Here is an 18,985-nt window from a genome sequence, read left to right on the forward strand (position 1 = left end):
GAAAATAAATAAAATGTAATATAAAGAAATTATGTAGACAATTATGTTGACAATTTTTTAATAAATAAAATTAAGTAAAGTAAAATAAAATAAAATAAAGAAAAAAAAATAAAAATAAAATGAAGTCTAGTAAAAAAATTCAAAAAAAATTTAAAAAGTGAAAAAAGTAAAATAAAACTTAAAAATAAAATATACTAAAAAAATAAAACATAATGAAAGCTAATAGGTCTATGAATAAGTTCGTGCGGTTTTTTTCGAAATTTGAATTTCGGATCATTCCCATGGCTTTTAAACGTTTGGAAATGGTTGATTGATCAACTCCCAAAGTTTTTGCAACCTCTTCTTGCGTTTGAGCCGGATCTTGATCGAGCAATTCCTCCAATTCGGTATCCATGAACTTTGGCGGCGCGGCCAAAATCACCACTTTTAAAGCGTGCAAACCACTTCTGGCACGTTCGCTCAGCTAGAGCATGCTCACCATAAACTTCCACCAAGATACGATGACTTTCGGCTGCTTTTTTCTTCATATTAAAGAATTCCCCGCAAAAACACATTATTTGGCACGAAATTCGACATTTTCAAGTGTGGTAAAAATATTGTTGTTTACGCTTCAAATAAAAAACTTATACTGACGTTTGTGCCTTACGACAGTAGCTCTCCAATGAATGTTTGGAAATGTGGATCGATGGAATAATAATCAAGACCATATTAGTAAAAAAAAAATCCAAAAAAATGTAATAAGTGAAAAAATTAAAATAAAACTCAAAAATAAAATATGCTAAAAAAATAAAAATGAAATGCTTTAAATAAAAAAAATTAAATAAAGTGGAAAATATATATTTTAAGTAAATAAAATGAAATTAAATTAAGTAAAGCAAATACAATTTAATGGAAAATTAAAATAAAAAATAAAAAAATTAAACCAAGTAAATTGAAATCAAATTAAGTAAAAAAATATTTTTAAATATAGAAAATTAAATAAAGTGAAAAATATATATTTTAAATAAATAAAATTAAATTAAATCAAGTGAAAGAAAATACAATTAAATGGGGAAAAATAAAATGGGTAATTAAAATAAAATATAAAAAAGGAAACTAAGTAAATTAAAATGAAATTAAGTAAAAAATATTTTTAATAAAGGGTGGCTAAATTTCCAGGGCCGGTGTTGATTTTGAATAAAATACACTTTTTTTGAGAAATTATTGTCATTTCTCTTAAATATGATCATATTGGTATGGTTCAATTACGTATGGAGTAAAATATCGGCCAAATGGCCACCGCGGCCTCGTCGGCACACCTCCATCCGATGGTTCACATATTCGATGACGTTGAGGCATAATTGAGGTTCAATGCCGTTAATGTGCCGAATTATCTCATCCTTTAGCTCTTGAATTGTTGTTGGCTTATCGACGTACACCTTTTCTTTCAAATATCCCCAAAGAAAGAAGTCCAACGGTGTCAAATCACATGATCTTGGCGGCCAATTGACATCGCCGCGACGTGAGATTATTCGGCCATCAAAATTTTCGCGCAAACGAGCCATTGTTTCGTTAGCTGTGTGACAAGTGGCACCATCCTGTTGAAACCACATATGGTCCACATCCATATCTTCCAATTCGGGCCATAAAAAGTTCGTTATCATCTCACGATAGTGAACACTATTCACAGTAACTGCCTGACCAGCCTCATTTTGGAAAAAATACGGGCCAATGATGCCCCCAAACAGTCACTCTTTGTGGGTGCATTGGTTTTTCGTCAATCACTCTTGGATTATCATTCGCCCAAGTGCGGCAATTCTGCTTATTGACGAATCCACTGAGGTGAAAATGTGCCTCATCACTGAAGATGATTTTCTTCGAAAATTGGTCATTCACTGTTGCCATTTCCTGCCACCTTTCTGACCATTGACAACGCATGAAATGGTCAAGAGGCTTTAATTCTTGAGTCAATTGCACCTTGTAAGCGTGTAAATGCAAGTCTTTATGCATAATGTTCATCAACGACCAGCGTGAGAGGTGCAATTGTTGGGCACGACGACGAGTTAAGGTGGACGGCTCGTCAACCATACTACCGCGAACAGCAGCAATATTTTCTGCAGTACGAGCTGTACGAGCATGCACTGGTGTTTTCACATCTCCTACAGACCCAGGTTGCTCAAACTTTTGCACAATTTATCCGATTGTACGCACATTTGGACGATTAAATTGACCGAAAAAATCACGAAGTGCGCGATATGCATTGTGATTTGATCGCCCGTTTTCATAATAAGCCTGAATAACTTTAACGCGTTGCTCGGCTGTGTATCTTTCCATGGTTCAAATTGAATTAGTCTGAAATTGAAAAATGTAAAATGAAATGCAGAAGAAAACTTGACGTTTAGATGTGGTTCACATTCAACATCGGCCCTTGAAATGTAACCACCCTTTATAAACAATTAAATAAAGTGGAAAATATTTTTTAAATAAATAAAATAAAATACTATAAAATGAAATCAAGTAACGTAAAATAAAATTAAATGGAAAAAATAAAAAAGAATAAAGCTAAACAAATTTGAATTAAATTAAGTATAACAAAATAAATTAAAACATGAAATAAAATAAGTAAACCCAAATTAAAAAAGCAAATTAAGTACAATTTCTCTAATTTAATTTCTCTAAATTAATATAAAGAAGTATCGTATGGTAATGCAAAGTGTAATGAAACAAAATTAAGCTTTATTAATCAAAACTTAGTAGTTTGATTAAGTTGAATAAAATGAAAAAATTAATAAAAGAATGACTTATCTGCAGTAAAGTAAGATTGAAAAAAAAAAAATGTATTATCTGCAGTAAAATCAAATCAAATGACGTGCAACAATTAAATTGGTTTACAAAAATATTAAACAACTCACTTGAAATCCAAGAGTTTAAAGTTTTTCTTATCACCGCGTTCAGTTTCGTGGCATCTTTTACAGAAATTTTAAAACAGATTTTTTTCCAATGATTTCTGGCACCGCCGCTACCAAATGCAATTCGTGCGCCCAGAAAATCGACTTAGTGCTTTGAGTTATTAAGAAGAAAACCAAAACAAATGGTTATAAATATATATACATACATACATGAGCATATGTATGTGTGCAGATAGATGGCTTTAAAATATAAATAAACACACCGACTGCGTGACTATCGCTCGCCGTTGGCAAATAGCCTCTTCGTCAGATACACTTTGTAAGCGCTTAACGTTGTGTAAAAAGATAAGAAATAGAATTCTTGCATAAAAACATATGTCTACACATACATATGTATGTAGAAGTGAGTGAGTGTGCGTGTGTGTGTGCTAATGTGTATTAATGTAAATAAAACGTGATTTGCTGGTGAATGCAAAAGCATTCTTTAAATGCACTAAAGTTATGCGCACGTGTGTATTTGTGTGTGTGTGCCTACAAGTATAACGCCATCGTAATCCCAATCACATTACCACCAACGATACTTTGAATTGTAGATTTTTTTAGTGGAAATAAATAATTACCGCTACAACGCTACAACAATTTTCAACTATGCTTGCGATTAAGGAGTGTCTGATACGCGAAGGTGTTTTGAATTTGACGTCAACTGCCAATCATGGCAACAGCACCAGTCTTACAGCCAAGCAAGGGAATGGTGGTGCTGATGGTGATGTCGATGATGGTGGGGATGGTGGCATTGAAAACACAGCTGTCGGAGGCAGTGGTGCTGCAGGTGCTGGTGCTAACAACACCACAACTTATCGCAATCACAACTACAACGACAATGTTGTCGACAACAATTTGCGCGCCATTAGCACGAATTATACTCGGAATAGCGATAATCGTAATAATCGCAATTATGATATGGCATCATCGTTGGCACTCGACTTCCAGTCGGTCAGGTTGACAGATCAAAGTTAGTATACTCGTACATATAAACGAAGAAATATAATATATTTTTAGACATTTATATATCCATACATACATACATACATGCATAAATTCATACATATATACACACATACCCACATATGTATATAGCATGTAACGTTATTTAATTTTATTTTACTATTCATTCATTAGTCATTTATTCATTTCTAAAAGGCCTTATGTTGTTATTGTTGTACTCGCTTTGTTCTGAGTCTTTGACTAATTTTGGATGCCGGCTGCGCTGCGAATAGTTTGTATTTGTATTATATGGCAAATATTCACTGCTGAGAATAGTAAAATCTTGCCTGATGATTTAAGGGAGGGTTCAGGCAGGTATCCTATTTTCGATTGGGGTTCAGAATGATATCGTGCAGATCGATTTCACACTGGCTACTGGTATTTCATAGCTAATTTTGTACTTTTTTGTCTGAAAAGGAAAAATGTGATATACGAGGACTGACAGATAAGTGGCTTTAGTAATAAATAAATCATACTTGCTTTTATTTATTTATTTTTTTTTTACCCAATGCATTTGTATATGGCTTTGGAAAATTTTTTTTTTTACATCTTATATCCGCTCCAACTAACTTTTATATGACTTTTGAAAGAAAAAAAAATTAAAAAATGTTAATATATTTTTCTTCTAATTTTTTCTAAAAAAAATTTTTTTAGAAATTTTTTATTTTTTTACTTTTTTTTAATTCTTCAATGTGCCATAGTTTTCTATTTTCTAAAAACAAAATTTTAAAATTTTAATACATATTTTTTCTAATTTTCCTATTTTTCTAAAAAATATTTTTTTTACTTTGTTTTAAATTCTTCAAAGTATGCCGAAATTTTCTATTTATCGCTTACTACGGAGATAATCTTACCACAGTGATAATCGCAGGTAGTCAAATTTCGGAAAAATTTATAGCTAAATTTGAGAAACACGTACTGAAAATTGACCAAACACGCATTGACTGAGCACGCACGCAAGCATTTGCATATCAATAGTTCGATCAAATTATTGTGACTTAGTGCTCTGTTCTGGTTCTTTATATTTCGCATAAAAAAAAATTGTATGAGACATTTTATGCGAAATTTTTAATAGCTTTAGAAACAAATTTTATGAGACATTTTAGTAGAAATTTTAGAAAGAAATTTTATGAGAAATTTTTGTAGAAATTTTAGTAACAAATTTTATGGGAAATTTTAGTAGAAATTTCAGAAATAAATTTTATGAAAAATTTTAGTAGAAATTTTAGAAAGAAATTTTAGTAGAAATTTTAGAAATAAATTTTATGAGAAATTTTAGTAACAAATTTTATCAGATATTTTAGAAATAAATTTTATGAGAAATTTTAGTAACAAATTTTATGAGAAATTTTAGTAGAAATTTAGAAACAAATTTTATGAGAAATTTTAGAAAAAAATTTTATGCGAAATTTTAGAAAAAGATTTTATGAGAAATTTTAGAAATAAATTTTATGAGGAATTTTAGTAACAAATTTTATTAGGTATTTTAGAAAGAAATTTTAGGAGAAGTTTTTGTAGAAATTTTAGTAACAGATTTTATGAAAAATTTTAGTAGAAATTTAAGAAACAAATTTTATGAGAAATTTTAGTAACAAATTTTAATAGAAATTTTCGAAACAGATTTTATGAAAAGTTTTAGTAGAAATTTTAGAAAGAAATTTTAGAAACAGATTTTATGAAAAATTTGAGTGGAAATTTTAGAAATAAATTGTATGAGAAATTTGAGTAACAAATTTTATGAGAAATTTAAGTAACAAATTTCATGAGAAATTTTAGTAGAAATTTTATGAGACAAATTTTATGAAAAATTTTTTATGAGAAATTTTGGGAGCGTGTCATTATTCTGTATTACAAAATTCTGGGTGAAAAAATTCTGTAAATTGCAAAAAAATTCTGCTTTTTAAAATTCTGCTTTCTAAAATTCGGCTTTTTCAAAATTCTGCATGTTTAATGCGAAAAGAAGTTCTACGCAAAAATACTGTGGATTCTATCGAAACTGAAGAAAAAATTATTATTATTAATATTATTATTATTATTATTTTTTTTTATTTAATATCTCGAATAATATTGTAATAAAAAAAAATAATAATAATAAATTAAATAATTACATTACCTCTTTATTCAAGTTTTGTGATTTTCGTCATACAAGAAGTAACAAAATAAACATTTATTCCATAAATATACATATGTATATGTTTAAGCGATAACAATATTTTAGTTTAGCCAATTACATTTAGTGTGACTTAATTCATTTCTTTTCTTAATAATCCTTCGCAGCGGTTCGTTTTTTGGAAGAGTTCTACGCAAAAATACTGTGGATTGCGTAGCCGGAGTTGGACTGATGAGGGTTATTTTTTTGAAGCGCTGCCGAAGGCCGCCTACGCGAAAAGAAGTTCTACGCAAAAATACTGTGGATTCTATCGAAACTGAAGAAAAAATTATTATTATTATTATTATTATTATTATTATTATTATTATTATTATTTTTTTTTTTTTTTTATTTAATATCTCGAATAATAATAAAAAATAATAATAATAATAAATTAAATAATTACATTACCTCTTTAACATTGTTAACATTATATTTTAATACAGAATTTTGTAATACAGAATTTTGAAAGCAAAATTTTAGAAAGCAGAATTTTAAAAAAGCAGAATTTTAAAAAAGCAGAATTTTAAAAAGCAGAATTTTAAAAAGCAGAATTTTGTTTTTAGAATTTTGTACATACAGAATTTCGACACCAACCCGAAATTTTTTATAGACATTTTAGTAAAATATTTTATGAGAAATTTTAGTAACAAATTTTAGAATGAAATTTTATGAGAAATTTTTTACAGTAATTTTAATAGAGTATTGGGAAATTCTTAAAGATTTTAACTTTCTATTCTACTTAAATTGGTATTTTTGACCCTATCCTAAAACAACTATATGAATGAACGTTAAAAAAGGCAATTGAAGTGTAAAAATATTCCACGAAAATTTTAGGTGGAAAATTTTACATTGGGTCGCGGGTTAAGAGAAACGCATAAGAAATTTTAGTTTGGAGCGATTTGTACGAAACGCAATATTTAGAACTTCTGTGCTGCACAGGCTGAATTTAAAATGAATTCAAAGTAATTTTACTCAATAAATAAATGTTTGTTTCCCACAAGAAATTTTTTTTTTTGAATTTTTTAGAAATTGTTTTTTTAATCAGTTTATTAAATATTTTTCCCCAAAAATTACGTCCGATAGAAGAGTTTAAGCATAAAAGATCGGCTTAAGAAATCTTTCTTTTATTTTAATTTTCCAAACAAAATTTTCTTTTTGGTTTTTTCAAATAAATTTTTTTAATATAATATTTTTTCGAAATATTTTGGCGGAAGTCTTAAAATGTAATGTGCAAATAGTATTTTCCATGCGTAATTCCGATGGACAAACCACAACTGTTTTTGGTAGATGACCCTAATGTACGTACGTATGTATATATGAAATTTTTTTACTGCGAGAATGTTTTATTTTTAACAGGATGAAGTAAGTGTTGGCATCCATATACTCGCTCACACATACATACATACCCACAAGCACGCATGCTATTCCCGCGCACAATAGATTTCATATCTCCACAGGTTGTTAACTTCATGACGAACGTGCGTTCTACTGCGCTCGCTCTTCGCTCGACTACTTTTTAATAACCCAGCTGTCAGTCATTCTAGTTTTCTAGTTTAATGCTCTCTGGTTAGAGATCTTAAATGTTTGATATTAGCAAATATGGTTTATGTGTGTGGATGAATGAGTTCACATGCATATGCACGCTCGCCTGTGCACACATACACTAGGGCTCATATAATTAAGTCACTATCTTTTTTTGATATTCGCAATATTTTTCATGCTATTTTTTTTATAGAAAAAAAAACATCGTATAACAAAAACCGTATAAGTCAAAGTTGCTAACTTTGTACAATATTCACAAAAAATTTACGATTTTCAAAAAATTGTCATCTGTTTTGAACTTTTTAATCAGAATCTTTTTAAAATTTCTGGACATGCCGTTTTATTATAGCCTATTGAATTTTACTACAATAAAGTGTAAGTTTGAAGTCGGTCACAAATCGCTTTGATTTTTGAGAATTTTATTTACATACGATGTTGATCACATGTTGTTGTCGTTGTTATTGTTGTTGTTGTAGCAGCATAAACACTTCCTTTACATGCAAGTATGTTAGATTACTAGGTTTTCCCAATCACTGTGAAGAAAAACAAAATGTTTAGGGGAACTTCGGCTGTCATGTCACGAGGCCGATTCGCCAACCGAATTCCTCGCGATCGTTTCACATGTATTTACACATTTACACGTTCAGTCAGTCGTTGTTCAGATAGCAACGAAGCAGCATGAGTAAAGACTGTGTCGATTTTTTTTTTCCATATACCACTAACACATTCTTAGTTTTTTCGTAAACAAACCGTTTCATTACCCCGACTATGTCAGGCACTTCGCCGATTCTGTGAAATTCGCTGAGAGAGAGAGTGCATTTTGTGCACCATTAAAATCTTTTCTCCATTCCATATATGTGTGGGGAATGATGCTTGAGTGACGCTCCTTCGTCGCATATATGCATGTGCATCTGCTACGTTCCGCTAACGTAGAACCGACTCTTGTGGGCATGACTTGCATTGAGGTCTTTTATATGGGAGGAGATTAGCAATAAAAAATATTGCCAAAATTCAATGCTATTTGTGAGCGATAAAGTGAATTAATTATGTGAGCATAAGTGTATGAGCGTACTTACATATATCTAAACAGTGGTTTGGTATTTCATCTTTCGCAATAGTAGATCACACACATACACACATATACCGTACAATCATAGACTAGATATTTAATTTAACTATGTTTTAGTTGCACATAGTTTCCTCGGAGTCTAATTTGTAGCCAGTAATATAATAATACCTAGATTTGCAGGTTCCCATGTTTTTAGATTCATAATTATTGTGACATACCTATATACTAATTTATATGAGATCATCTCACCTATTGACTGTGGTTATCTTTACTCATTTATTTTGCACTTATTTCGTAGATTTTCTATTGGATTGGCGATTTTAAGTTTTAACATCAGCTGTGTTTTTTGTTGCTTAAGTACTATCGATATCGATAACTATGGTTTGACAGCTGAGCATGACAAACATTGTTGGCATTTCTGTTCAGAAAGGCTCGCAAATTCATGATGAATCGTTTACCACCAGAACAACGCTACCAAATTGTTAGGTTAGGTTAGGTAGTGATGGTTGCCCAGAGAGTGGGCCGACTTGGACGAAAGAAGTTTGGGTCATCCTTTGTGTTACCATTGCAAGACGATAGGACGAAAGGGGAAGGGGTGGGGAGGGTTGAGTGTTTGTGGACTATGAACGGTGACTTGTCTGCGGTTGTGTAAGCCTCTTTATGGTGCTAATGAAGTTCATAAAATTTTTGTTATCAAGACCTGCTATATCAGCAGGCGCAGAAAAGAAGTGAGAACCAAGATGATTAAATCTTAGTTCCGCGAAAGCTGGGCAACTAAGGAGCAGGTGCTAAGATGGTTCCACCTCATCCTCCATACAGCTGACGAAAAAAGAACTCGAAGTAATTCCAAGTCTCACGGCAGCGTACACCGCGGGCAGTGCCCCGTGAGGATGCCCTGCGGAATATCCCTCGAACGCCTCCTATCCAAACGTGGCCAGAAGGACTTCGCGACCTTACACGCTTGTGCACTTACCCAGCGCTTGCTGAGCTGGTGCAAAGCCCATCCTTTCAGGAGTACAGCGCATGTTGTCAAGGGGATCCCGATCCTCTCTTTTCGCGGGCACACCGCCTCACAGGTACCTTGTTTGGCCAGTTCGTCGGCTCCGCAGTTTCCAGCAATGTCACTGTGACCAGGTACCCAAATTATCTTCATATCGAAGAATTCTGATGCAATCGAGAGAGAGACCAAGCATTCCCTGACCTAATTAGGGCCCTAATTACCGCTTGGCTATCGGAGTAAATATTTACCATCTTAACAGTTAATACACAAGTAGGTAGCCAGTCAGCTGCTTTTTTGATTGCGACCAACTCTGCTTTGAACACACTGCAGTGATCCGGTAACCTGAATTTGAGTTTGATGGGAAGCGCTTTGCAGAATACTCCTCCTCCAACCCTACCGTCTAACTTCGAGCCATCCGCGAACAAGTTAACCAGGTCCTGTCCCCAAGTGTTGCCCCCGATCCACTCCTCCCTCTATGGAATATGGGTGGAGAAAGTTCCGCTTGGACTAAGCGAGGGCACGCACTGATCCGGCGACGAGGGAATGAACTCAAAGTTTCTGAGGATGCTTGAGTGCCCATATGTGAGATTGAGCTTATAGCCCAAGCCCCTTTCTCTAATTGTGGTACGTGCAGTGGCAATTCTACCCGCGATGTCTATAGGTACCACATTTAACATTACATTAAGCGCTGGAGTAGGAGTAGTTCGAAGCGCCGCGCTGATTCCAATGAGTGCAGACCTTTGAACTCTCTCTAGCTTTTTAACTGATGTCGTCCTCTCCAGTGAGTTCCGCCAGACAACGACTCCGTATAACAATACTGGCTTTATTATGATATTATAGAGCCAAAGTGCAACTCTAGGCGAGAGGCCCCATCTTTTGTCAATTGCGCTCTTGCGTCCATACAACTCGATTGTTGCCTTCCTTACTCTCTCCTGAATGTTGGGCTTCCACGTTAACTTACTGTCAAGGATTAGACCTAGGTACTTCACCTTGTCAGAAAGCACCAACGGAGCGTCCCCCACCAAATTGTGGAAATTTACTTAAAAAAAATAGAAATAAGTCCGCGAAGTTCATAGAGCACTGGCCATATAGCGCGCTTAGCAATCACAAAATCGATTTGGTGGCAAGTTTCTCTCTAGCAGTGGTCCTGTTCACTGGCCCCTCACTCGTGTGATTTAACGTCATTGGATTACTCTGAAGTAGAAAGAAACAACTGGCCTTAAATTCAGTTGAAGCAACCCCAAAAGTTTTTTCCAAAATGCCTTTCATAGGTTTAGAATAATTGTGGAGCTGCGAATTTTTACGATTTTTAACTGTAGAACTATTAATTTTTCAAGTCCCTGAGTGCATTCGTGGCCCGTTTTAAAATGAGGCCGGACACTGTCGCATTTCATCAGTAGCTCTTTCTGTTCTACTGTTGAAGCGAGTCGTGGTAGGTACTCAATAGGCTGAAATTCTTAACAGGCTGAAGAAAAAATTATGTTAACAATTGCATTAAGCCTTCAGCTTTCAATCGCCTACTTTCTGCTCTAAAACTCTCACCTGGCATATGAAGCAAATTATTGGCATTGTATGAGCCTGGACTCGCCTCAGAGCTCTGTCTGCCCGATTTATGATTATTAAGCTTCCGAAGACTTTTATTTAAACAAAAAACAAAACAATAATTATATCAATAAGTTAATCAGTTATATACTCGCCAGTGCTGTTTACAACCTCTTCTCACCTTTTAAGGGCCTCTTTGTTATCGAAGGTTTCACCGGGAGCGGAAATAATGGTAATCGGTCAGTGCAAGGTTCGGAGAATACAGCGGATATTAAAGGACCTCCCATTCGAGCTCGTGGAGTGCGACTTTGACGACTTGTGCAACATGGTGCCTGGCGTTGTCATGAAGACGTTGTCTGGTTTGACCATTTCGATCACGTGTTTTTAGTCGAACAGCCTCATTCACGCGATGTAGCTGGGCAATGTAGAGCTCCTTGTTGACCATGGCATTCTTTTCGAGCATTTTCCAGTGCAACATCCCCTCCCAGTCCCACCAACTCATGTCACGATTCTCTTTGGATGAAGATCCGGCGTGACTTTCGGCTTTGGCGTATCTCCTGGAGCTATCCACTCCTTTCTTTGCTTCATATTGATATATAGGCACCATTTCTGATCTCCCGTGACGATTTGGTACGAAAACCTCGAGTTATGGCCGCGTGTTCCTCGATGGTGGGCGGATGCTGGGAAGCAATTTGAAGATGACTTTCTTTGTTTTTTTCGTTGAACTCGTGAGGCATCCAGGCTCACAATTTTTCGGTAAATCCCATTAAATGAAGGTGATTGAGAATCGTTTTATGATCGCTGTTAATATTTTCCGCCAACTCACCACTGGTTTGGCGAGCGTTTCCTTCAAAAGTGTTCTCTGACCTGAGACGTTCTTCATTGAATTCAGAAGGCCTAACGCTACCAGACGTGTCACCGTTGTAAAAATCGCCGTTTTTGAACTTTGGAACAGATTTTCGTACTGTAGACTTGCCTCGGTTTGACAGACCTCGGTTTGACCTCGATGAGAGGCAAAGAAGGTGTCGAAAATGTTGATTTTTGCCTTTTGGGTATTCCATTTCTAAGCCTCAAAACTGGTAAAAAATTAAATAACTTACAAAACGCTATTAATTTATTTCCCAATACTTGAGTTTAAAGGGTGTAGAAAATGGGGTAAAACGTTGCTTTTTTGTTTAATAAAAGGGGATTTTTCATCTCCATTTGCTAGGCCGCTAAATGAATAACAGATCTCGAAAATCCGAGTTTGTTTGTTTTCAAATAATCCCGGTATCTATGTGACTTCAAAAAGACCGGGATTGCGTTGTCCGGAAATATAAATTTCCCTCGTGTGTGCTGTGTTTCTTTGCATAAGCACCGTACCGCTAATTTGTTTGTGCAACACTTAATTGCAACTAAGTGTTGGCTACGCATTGTGCCACAAACAAAAAGAAGCAGCTAAAAACGAAACGCACTGACTACAAGCAAAAACTTCACAATGACTAACCCCACAGATTAGCGAGGGAGCTGACTAAAGGAGAGCGCCGCTTCTTTTACCTTTGGTCACAAGGCAAGTACTTGTCGAATAATGTTTGTGTGTGTGCGGGTGTCTGTGAGTGAAGTGAGCATTAAAATGTTTTATTATTAGCTCGCTTCGAACATACCTACAAACGCATTTAAATACATATCTACTCACATTTTTATTTTCGCCGGAAAGTGCACAACATCCCTATGTAGACACACACACATACACACACGCAACACTATTGGGTTGTAGAACTTTGCAGCAGACATAAATGCAATGTTTTCCTATAGGTTCTTATGTAAATATTTATTTATGTATAAATGTGAATGTATCGGCCTACTTCCACATTTTCCTCACTCGATACTTATCCGTCAATGCTATGGTTGCGCATCGAATCCACTCGAAGTGCTCGTTGTGCAAGACCAGCAGCAGCAGCAGCAGCGGTAGGACCGATTGATTTTCACATACTTACGAGTACTTGCGTATTATGAATTCCGGTGTTTTACAGGTGCCGTATATCCCGGACTGGCTTTTATTAATTGCGAGATCCCGACAACTTTATACTGTCGAATTGAAAAAAAAAAAAATTAAAACTTGTTTATTTTATTACAAAATTTAATTGCAAACAACAAATTTCCAAGACACTTTTTTTAATTTACTTCTTCCTCAGTTTCAGCGATAATCTCTTCATTCGAGTAAAATTTCTTACCGGTGAGCAAACGAACAGCCAGTAGGTGCTGGAAACCAAATTTGGCGAGTACAGTGGATGTGGGCGCAATACGAAGTTCAATTCATGTATTGGGCTGTTCGGAAAGTAATTTCGTTTTTTCCCGACACAGGATTTAATTGTGTCGTCCCCTTAGTATTAAAATAGCCTATACATTTTTTGATGTTTTGAGAAAATGAATTTCAAACTTTTTGTCGAAAGTAGCTCTCACTCAAATCTCGTTGCGTCTGTAAATATTTATTATTTTTTGACTGACGTTTTGACCCACTTTGTGGAACTAGAATTTGACAAAATTTTGACCACATATAAAATCGACGATGGAGAATCCAAAAATTGAATAAAAAAATAATAGCCTATGAGCACATAGGCTATTGTTGTACTAAGGGGACGGTATATTTTCACAGCTCACTTTACTCTTAAGTCGCATTGTCACTATATGTTTTGACAGCTGATAGAGGAAGGCTTGTATGTGAATAATATGAATATGAATGAATAGGAGATAGAAAACCTGTGCATAAATTTCAACGACAAGCAAACCCGCAAATTTTATAGCCAAGTTAAGGCAGAAAAGCGCGAATTTCAACCAAGGGCAAATACATGCAAGAACAAAAATGGTGATATACTTACGGAAGAGCAGGAGATAGTAGAAAGGTGGGTCGAGTAAAAAAAATGCTGTTCCAATATGCTCCTAAAGTAACCAGTTCTAGACCAGTTGAAATATGTAAAAAATAAACATCCATTCCATTCCAACGTTTTCAAATATTTCGATTCATATTAAAAGTGTATACGGAAAACTTTTTTTCTTAAAATTACTGGCCTAAACTGGCCTAAACAGGCTGGAATTTATATCCGCGTTGCACGAAGGAAGTCATTGGTTCACCTAGTAAATCGACAGAAGCGGCTCGCCCAAAGAGTTTTGGTATAAGATGCCTCCGCGGCACACCTCCATCCGATGGTCCAAATTTTCGATGACGCTGAGGCATAATTGAGGTTCTATGCCGTTAATGTGCCGAATTATCTCATCCTTTAGCTCTTGAATTGTTGCTGGCTTATCGATGTACACCTTTTCTTTCAAATAACCCCGAAGAAAGAGGTCCAACGGTGTCAAATCACATGATCTTGGCGGCCAATGGACATCGCCGCGACGTGAGATCTTTCGGCCATCAAATTTTTCGCGCAAAAGAGCCATTGTTTCGTTAGCTGTGTGACAAGTGGCACCGCCCTGTTGAAACCACATACCGTTCACATCCATATCTTCCAATTCGGTCCATGAAAAGTTCGTTATCATCTCACGATAGCGCACAGTATTCACAGTAACTGCCTGACCGACCTCATATTGGGAAAAATTCGGCCCAATGATGCCGCCGGCCCATAAACCGCACCAAACAGTCACTCTTTGTGGGTGCATTGGTTTTTCGTCAATCACCCTTGGACTATCATTCGCCCAAATGCGGCAATTCTGCTTATTGACAAATCCACTGAGGTGAAAATGTGCCTCATCACTGAAGATGATTTTCTTCACGAAGTGCGCGATATGCATTGTGATTTGAACGCCCGTTTTCATAATAAGCCTGAATAACTTTAGCGCGTTGCTCGATTGTGTATCTTTCCATGGTTCAAATTGAGTTAGTCTGAATATGAAAAATGTCAAATGAAATGCAGAAAAAGACTTCACGTTTAGATGTGTTTCACATTCAACATCGGCCCTTGAAATTTAACCACCCTTTACAACGTCCCTAAAAGGCTTAAAACTGCTCTACAGTCACCTGAGCATGCATGCGATTGATTGGAGTGGAGGATTCGCCAGCATACCATTACATCCAAAGAAGTGTTCAAGAATTTAATGATAGATGAGTGGAACAAAATCACATCCGAAGACGTTTACTAGAGGTTATCAGAAGGAAAGGTTCTCCAACGTCTTACTTATAGTAGTTCTAAGTGCTTAGTACCTGCCTGGATTTGTACGCAGACTTTTGCGTTCAAGATCCTTGAAGTATTTTTAGTTATGTTGTGATTTTTCTACTATAATTCTGTTTTTGGTAAATAACTTTATATCAAAGTATGTGAATTAAATAAATAATAGTTTAAGTTTCGAACATTTCGAATGGATTATCTTTTCGGTGAGTGAAAAGTTAGCTTTGCCTTGTACGCACACTTTTGCTACTGCTTCTGGCTTACGCATAATGATTAAGCTATTTATAAAGATTTACATACATACATACACGCTTAATAACTATCGATTTAGCCAAGGTCGTTCATGCGTTGTTTACTCGTACCAAAGGTATCAACCAAATTCAACAGCATTACATCATTTTTTTCATGCTTTTCCATCAACTGCCGTACAAATGTGTGCCGCTGCTTTGTTACCTTCCTCTTGGCAAGTTTTACTTTCAAGCCAATGTGCGTAACCAACAATAACGAACTAATATGGATTGCCATAATTTGCTTTCATACCTTGTTGCATAAATGCGTAGAAGCCACAAAAGTGCACATAATTACACACATAAAGGAATTTTGCGGTGTTCCGGCATTGAAGTGGAATCGACCATGAACCTTAAGAGTAGAATAGCGTAAATACCATTGACTAAGTGTCATACATATGTATGAGTGTACATACTTGCGAGTGTACAGAATATTCTAATTTATATGGTAATAAATATTGCCTACTGTAATGCACTGCGTGAAAAATTATTTGATTCCAATTTAATTGGGTACTTTAAGAGGGTGCGGTGGCCTAGAAATTTCAAAAAATCGATTTTTTGTTTTTTCGATTTTTCGAAAGTACCTATAGTATCTTAAGAATATACTGTGAAATTTTCATGCGGAAATTCCCAATATTACAGCTTCTGTACCTCAAACTTTAAAGTGATTTATCTCGAAACGTCTTTTTTCGGCCTGGTGTTGTCAAAAAAAACAAAAAACACAACTCAACTGAATCGTCTGAAATTTGAATATGTTGTTCAAAACATCAATGGCTACCGTCCGTACTAGAATCATATTATTATTTCAATTATTTCGTATTTTTTGATAAAAAAAAACTGAGAAAACAAACCGATTTTTAGAGTGTCAAATTCAAAGCCGCGTAATTTTGTCAAATTTTTTTTTATTCTAGTACATAGGGACATAGGTACAGTCATACTGATTAATAATTTGTTTGGTTTTTGTGCTTCAGATGAATAGAAAAGCCAAAATTGACAACACCGTCCAGATCCTATTTTTCGAGAGGTTCAAGTTCAGCGCCATTTTTTAAATTATTAAAATTTAAAAAAAAATATTCTAATTTTTGTATGTAAGAGAAGTTAAATAAAAAGCCAAACAAATTTATATATCGTTTTTAATTTTTTTATTGTAAAGTTGTCACAATTCGATGGCCTCTCTTTTTTTACAATTGTTTAGTGGAAAATAAAGAATTTACTAAAAGGAGCTCTATTTCACGCGAGAACTGTATAAAAATTAATCCAAGGGGTCGAATAGTAGCAGCAGATCTGTAAAAGTTCCCACATTGTTGACTTTTTTCGGTTGCTGTTATCGTTCAACAGAGTACAGAACAAATAAGTCAATCGAAAAGTTTGAGTTGACTGGCGTAAACAGGAGATAAAAACGGACGTTGAATTAAAAGTAGCGCAGCTGTAACGAAAAGCAGTAAAGAAGATTGAGAAGACAGTGAAGAGATATGCTGCGGTATATACCGACATATCGTGACACCTAACGCTTGGGTTAGAATTAAATAGATTTTTAATTGCTTAATGCTTATAATTTGCTTTAACTGCTTTAATTTTATTGCATTCATCTCTTTTTCAGTTAGTATTAAACTTGAAAAGACAGCTGTTAAAATTTCATGATATTCTATTTATTAGTTCATGAGTTATTGTGCTAAGAGTGGCGCTATTTTTGTTATTTTCAAAACAATGGATCAAAAAGGATTTCGTGTTTTAATTTTACACTGCTTCTGGGTGGGAAAAATACCGTTCAAGCAATGCAATGGCTTGAGAAGTGTTATAAGGACTCTGCTCCATCAGAGACAGCAATAAAATGATGATTTGCTGGTTTCAAACGCCGTCGTAGAGACGCCGATGATACACAAAGCAGTGAACGTCCAAATGAGGCGGTAACACCAGAAAACATCAAAATAATCCACAAAATCATTTTGAATGATCGAAAAATGAAATTACTTGAGTTAGCTGACAACGTAGAGATATCAAAAGAACGTCCTGGCTTTATAAGCATTTGACTATGTGAAAACTCAGTTCAAAGTGGGTGCCGCGTGTGCTCACTGTTGACCAGAAACAAGATAACGTACCATGTCACATGTCAATCGAGCAATGGAAAAACTACATGAACTGAACTTTGAATTGCTCCCATATCCATGTATTCGCCATTCGATTTGGCTCCCAGCGACTACTGGCTGTTCGCAGACATAAAAATTTGGCTCGCTGGTAAGAAATTTCACTCAAATGAAGATGTTATCGCTGAAACTGAGGCCTATTGGAGGCAATAGATAAATCGTAATACGAAAGGCATTGAAATGTTAGAGCGTCGCTGAAATGATTGCCTTGTTCTTGATGGAAATTACGTTGAAGAATAAAAATAATTTTGATCCAAAAAAAGTGATTTCTTTGTAAGCCCCGGGCCTTTTCAGCCCATGTGCTATGTTTAAGTTGCAATTTTGTCACAAAATAATGCATCATCAAGAGGGGACTCTTTCCTGGTAAGAATATTAAATTGAGTTTACGAAGAACAACGCCAAATTCCATTTCAATTCGTCTTATAGATGCTTTATTCTTAGTTTCAAATCAAATCACGCTCTTTTTCGATGTTTCGGGCGATACTCCATTTTGTGGACGACTGCATCGTCGCAGTTTAAGAATGATTGTGCCATCGTAAATTCGTGCATGAGATAAAAAATCAAGCCCATTTGTATACTCATATTTTTTGAAGCATTTACTCGTATGTGGCAATACTGGACTGGACTAATGTAAAAAAATAAAAATTTGCAAAAAATTTTCTTTTCTTATAAATAAATATTATAGTAAAAATTCATATTAAATTCAAATTTTTGATCTATCCAGCAGAATCTTGTAAAAGTGAGATGTGTATGTAAATTTAGGCAGCTGCCACTGCCGGGTGGGTTTGTGCGTTCTACCAATCGGTGGGTCGAGTCGGAGACCCTTTGTTGATATGAAACTCGCTACATTTATAAAATTATAGGAAATCATTTGCGTAAAGGCTTCTCCTCAAGCGAAGCAAAGAATTCGAGAACATTTCTGACATGGAAATCCTTCTCATAAATACCATCTGCCTTTCGGAGTCGGTAGGAGGTTCCTCTGCAAACCGCAAGTTGGAGGCGAAAATCGGCGATACAGCTTAAAAAGAAATTACGTGTACGAGTAAATTTATGTATGTACGTATGCACAAACAATTTTGTGAGAATTTATGCGGATCTTTTTCTAAAGACACTACGAAAATTCATAGAATTCCAACAAGTGTTTTTTATGTCGAAGTAAATATTTGCTTATG

The 18,985-nt window shown here is 35.0% G+C and overlaps 1 protein-coding gene across 3 annotated transcripts in view; it reads left to right on the top strand.

Moving 5' to 3' along the window:
- The first annotated feature begins 3,512 nt into the window (after positions 1–3,512).
- The window catches only part of LOC129241478 (pneumococcal serine-rich repeat protein-like), a 143,429-nt gene continuing 127,956 nt past the window's right edge, over positions 3,513–18,985 (top strand). For 2 of the 3 annotated variants that reach the window (XM_054877819.1, XM_054877820.1), the window contains exon 1: positions 3,513–3,900. In XM_054877819.1, coding sequence (XP_054733794.1) covers positions 3,537–3,900 — 364 coding nt within the window. In that variant the 5' untranslated portion in view covers positions 3,513–3,536. The remainder of the gene's footprint in view (positions 3,901–18,985) is intronic. The other variant, XM_054877821.1, reaches the window with a different exon arrangement.

This window comes from Anastrepha obliqua, chromosome 3 (assembly GCF_027943255.1).
Source record: "Anastrepha obliqua isolate idAnaObli1 chromosome 3, idAnaObli1_1.0, whole genome shotgun sequence".
Classification (NCBI taxonomy): Eukaryota; Metazoa; Arthropoda; class Insecta; order Diptera; family Tephritidae; genus Anastrepha; species Anastrepha obliqua.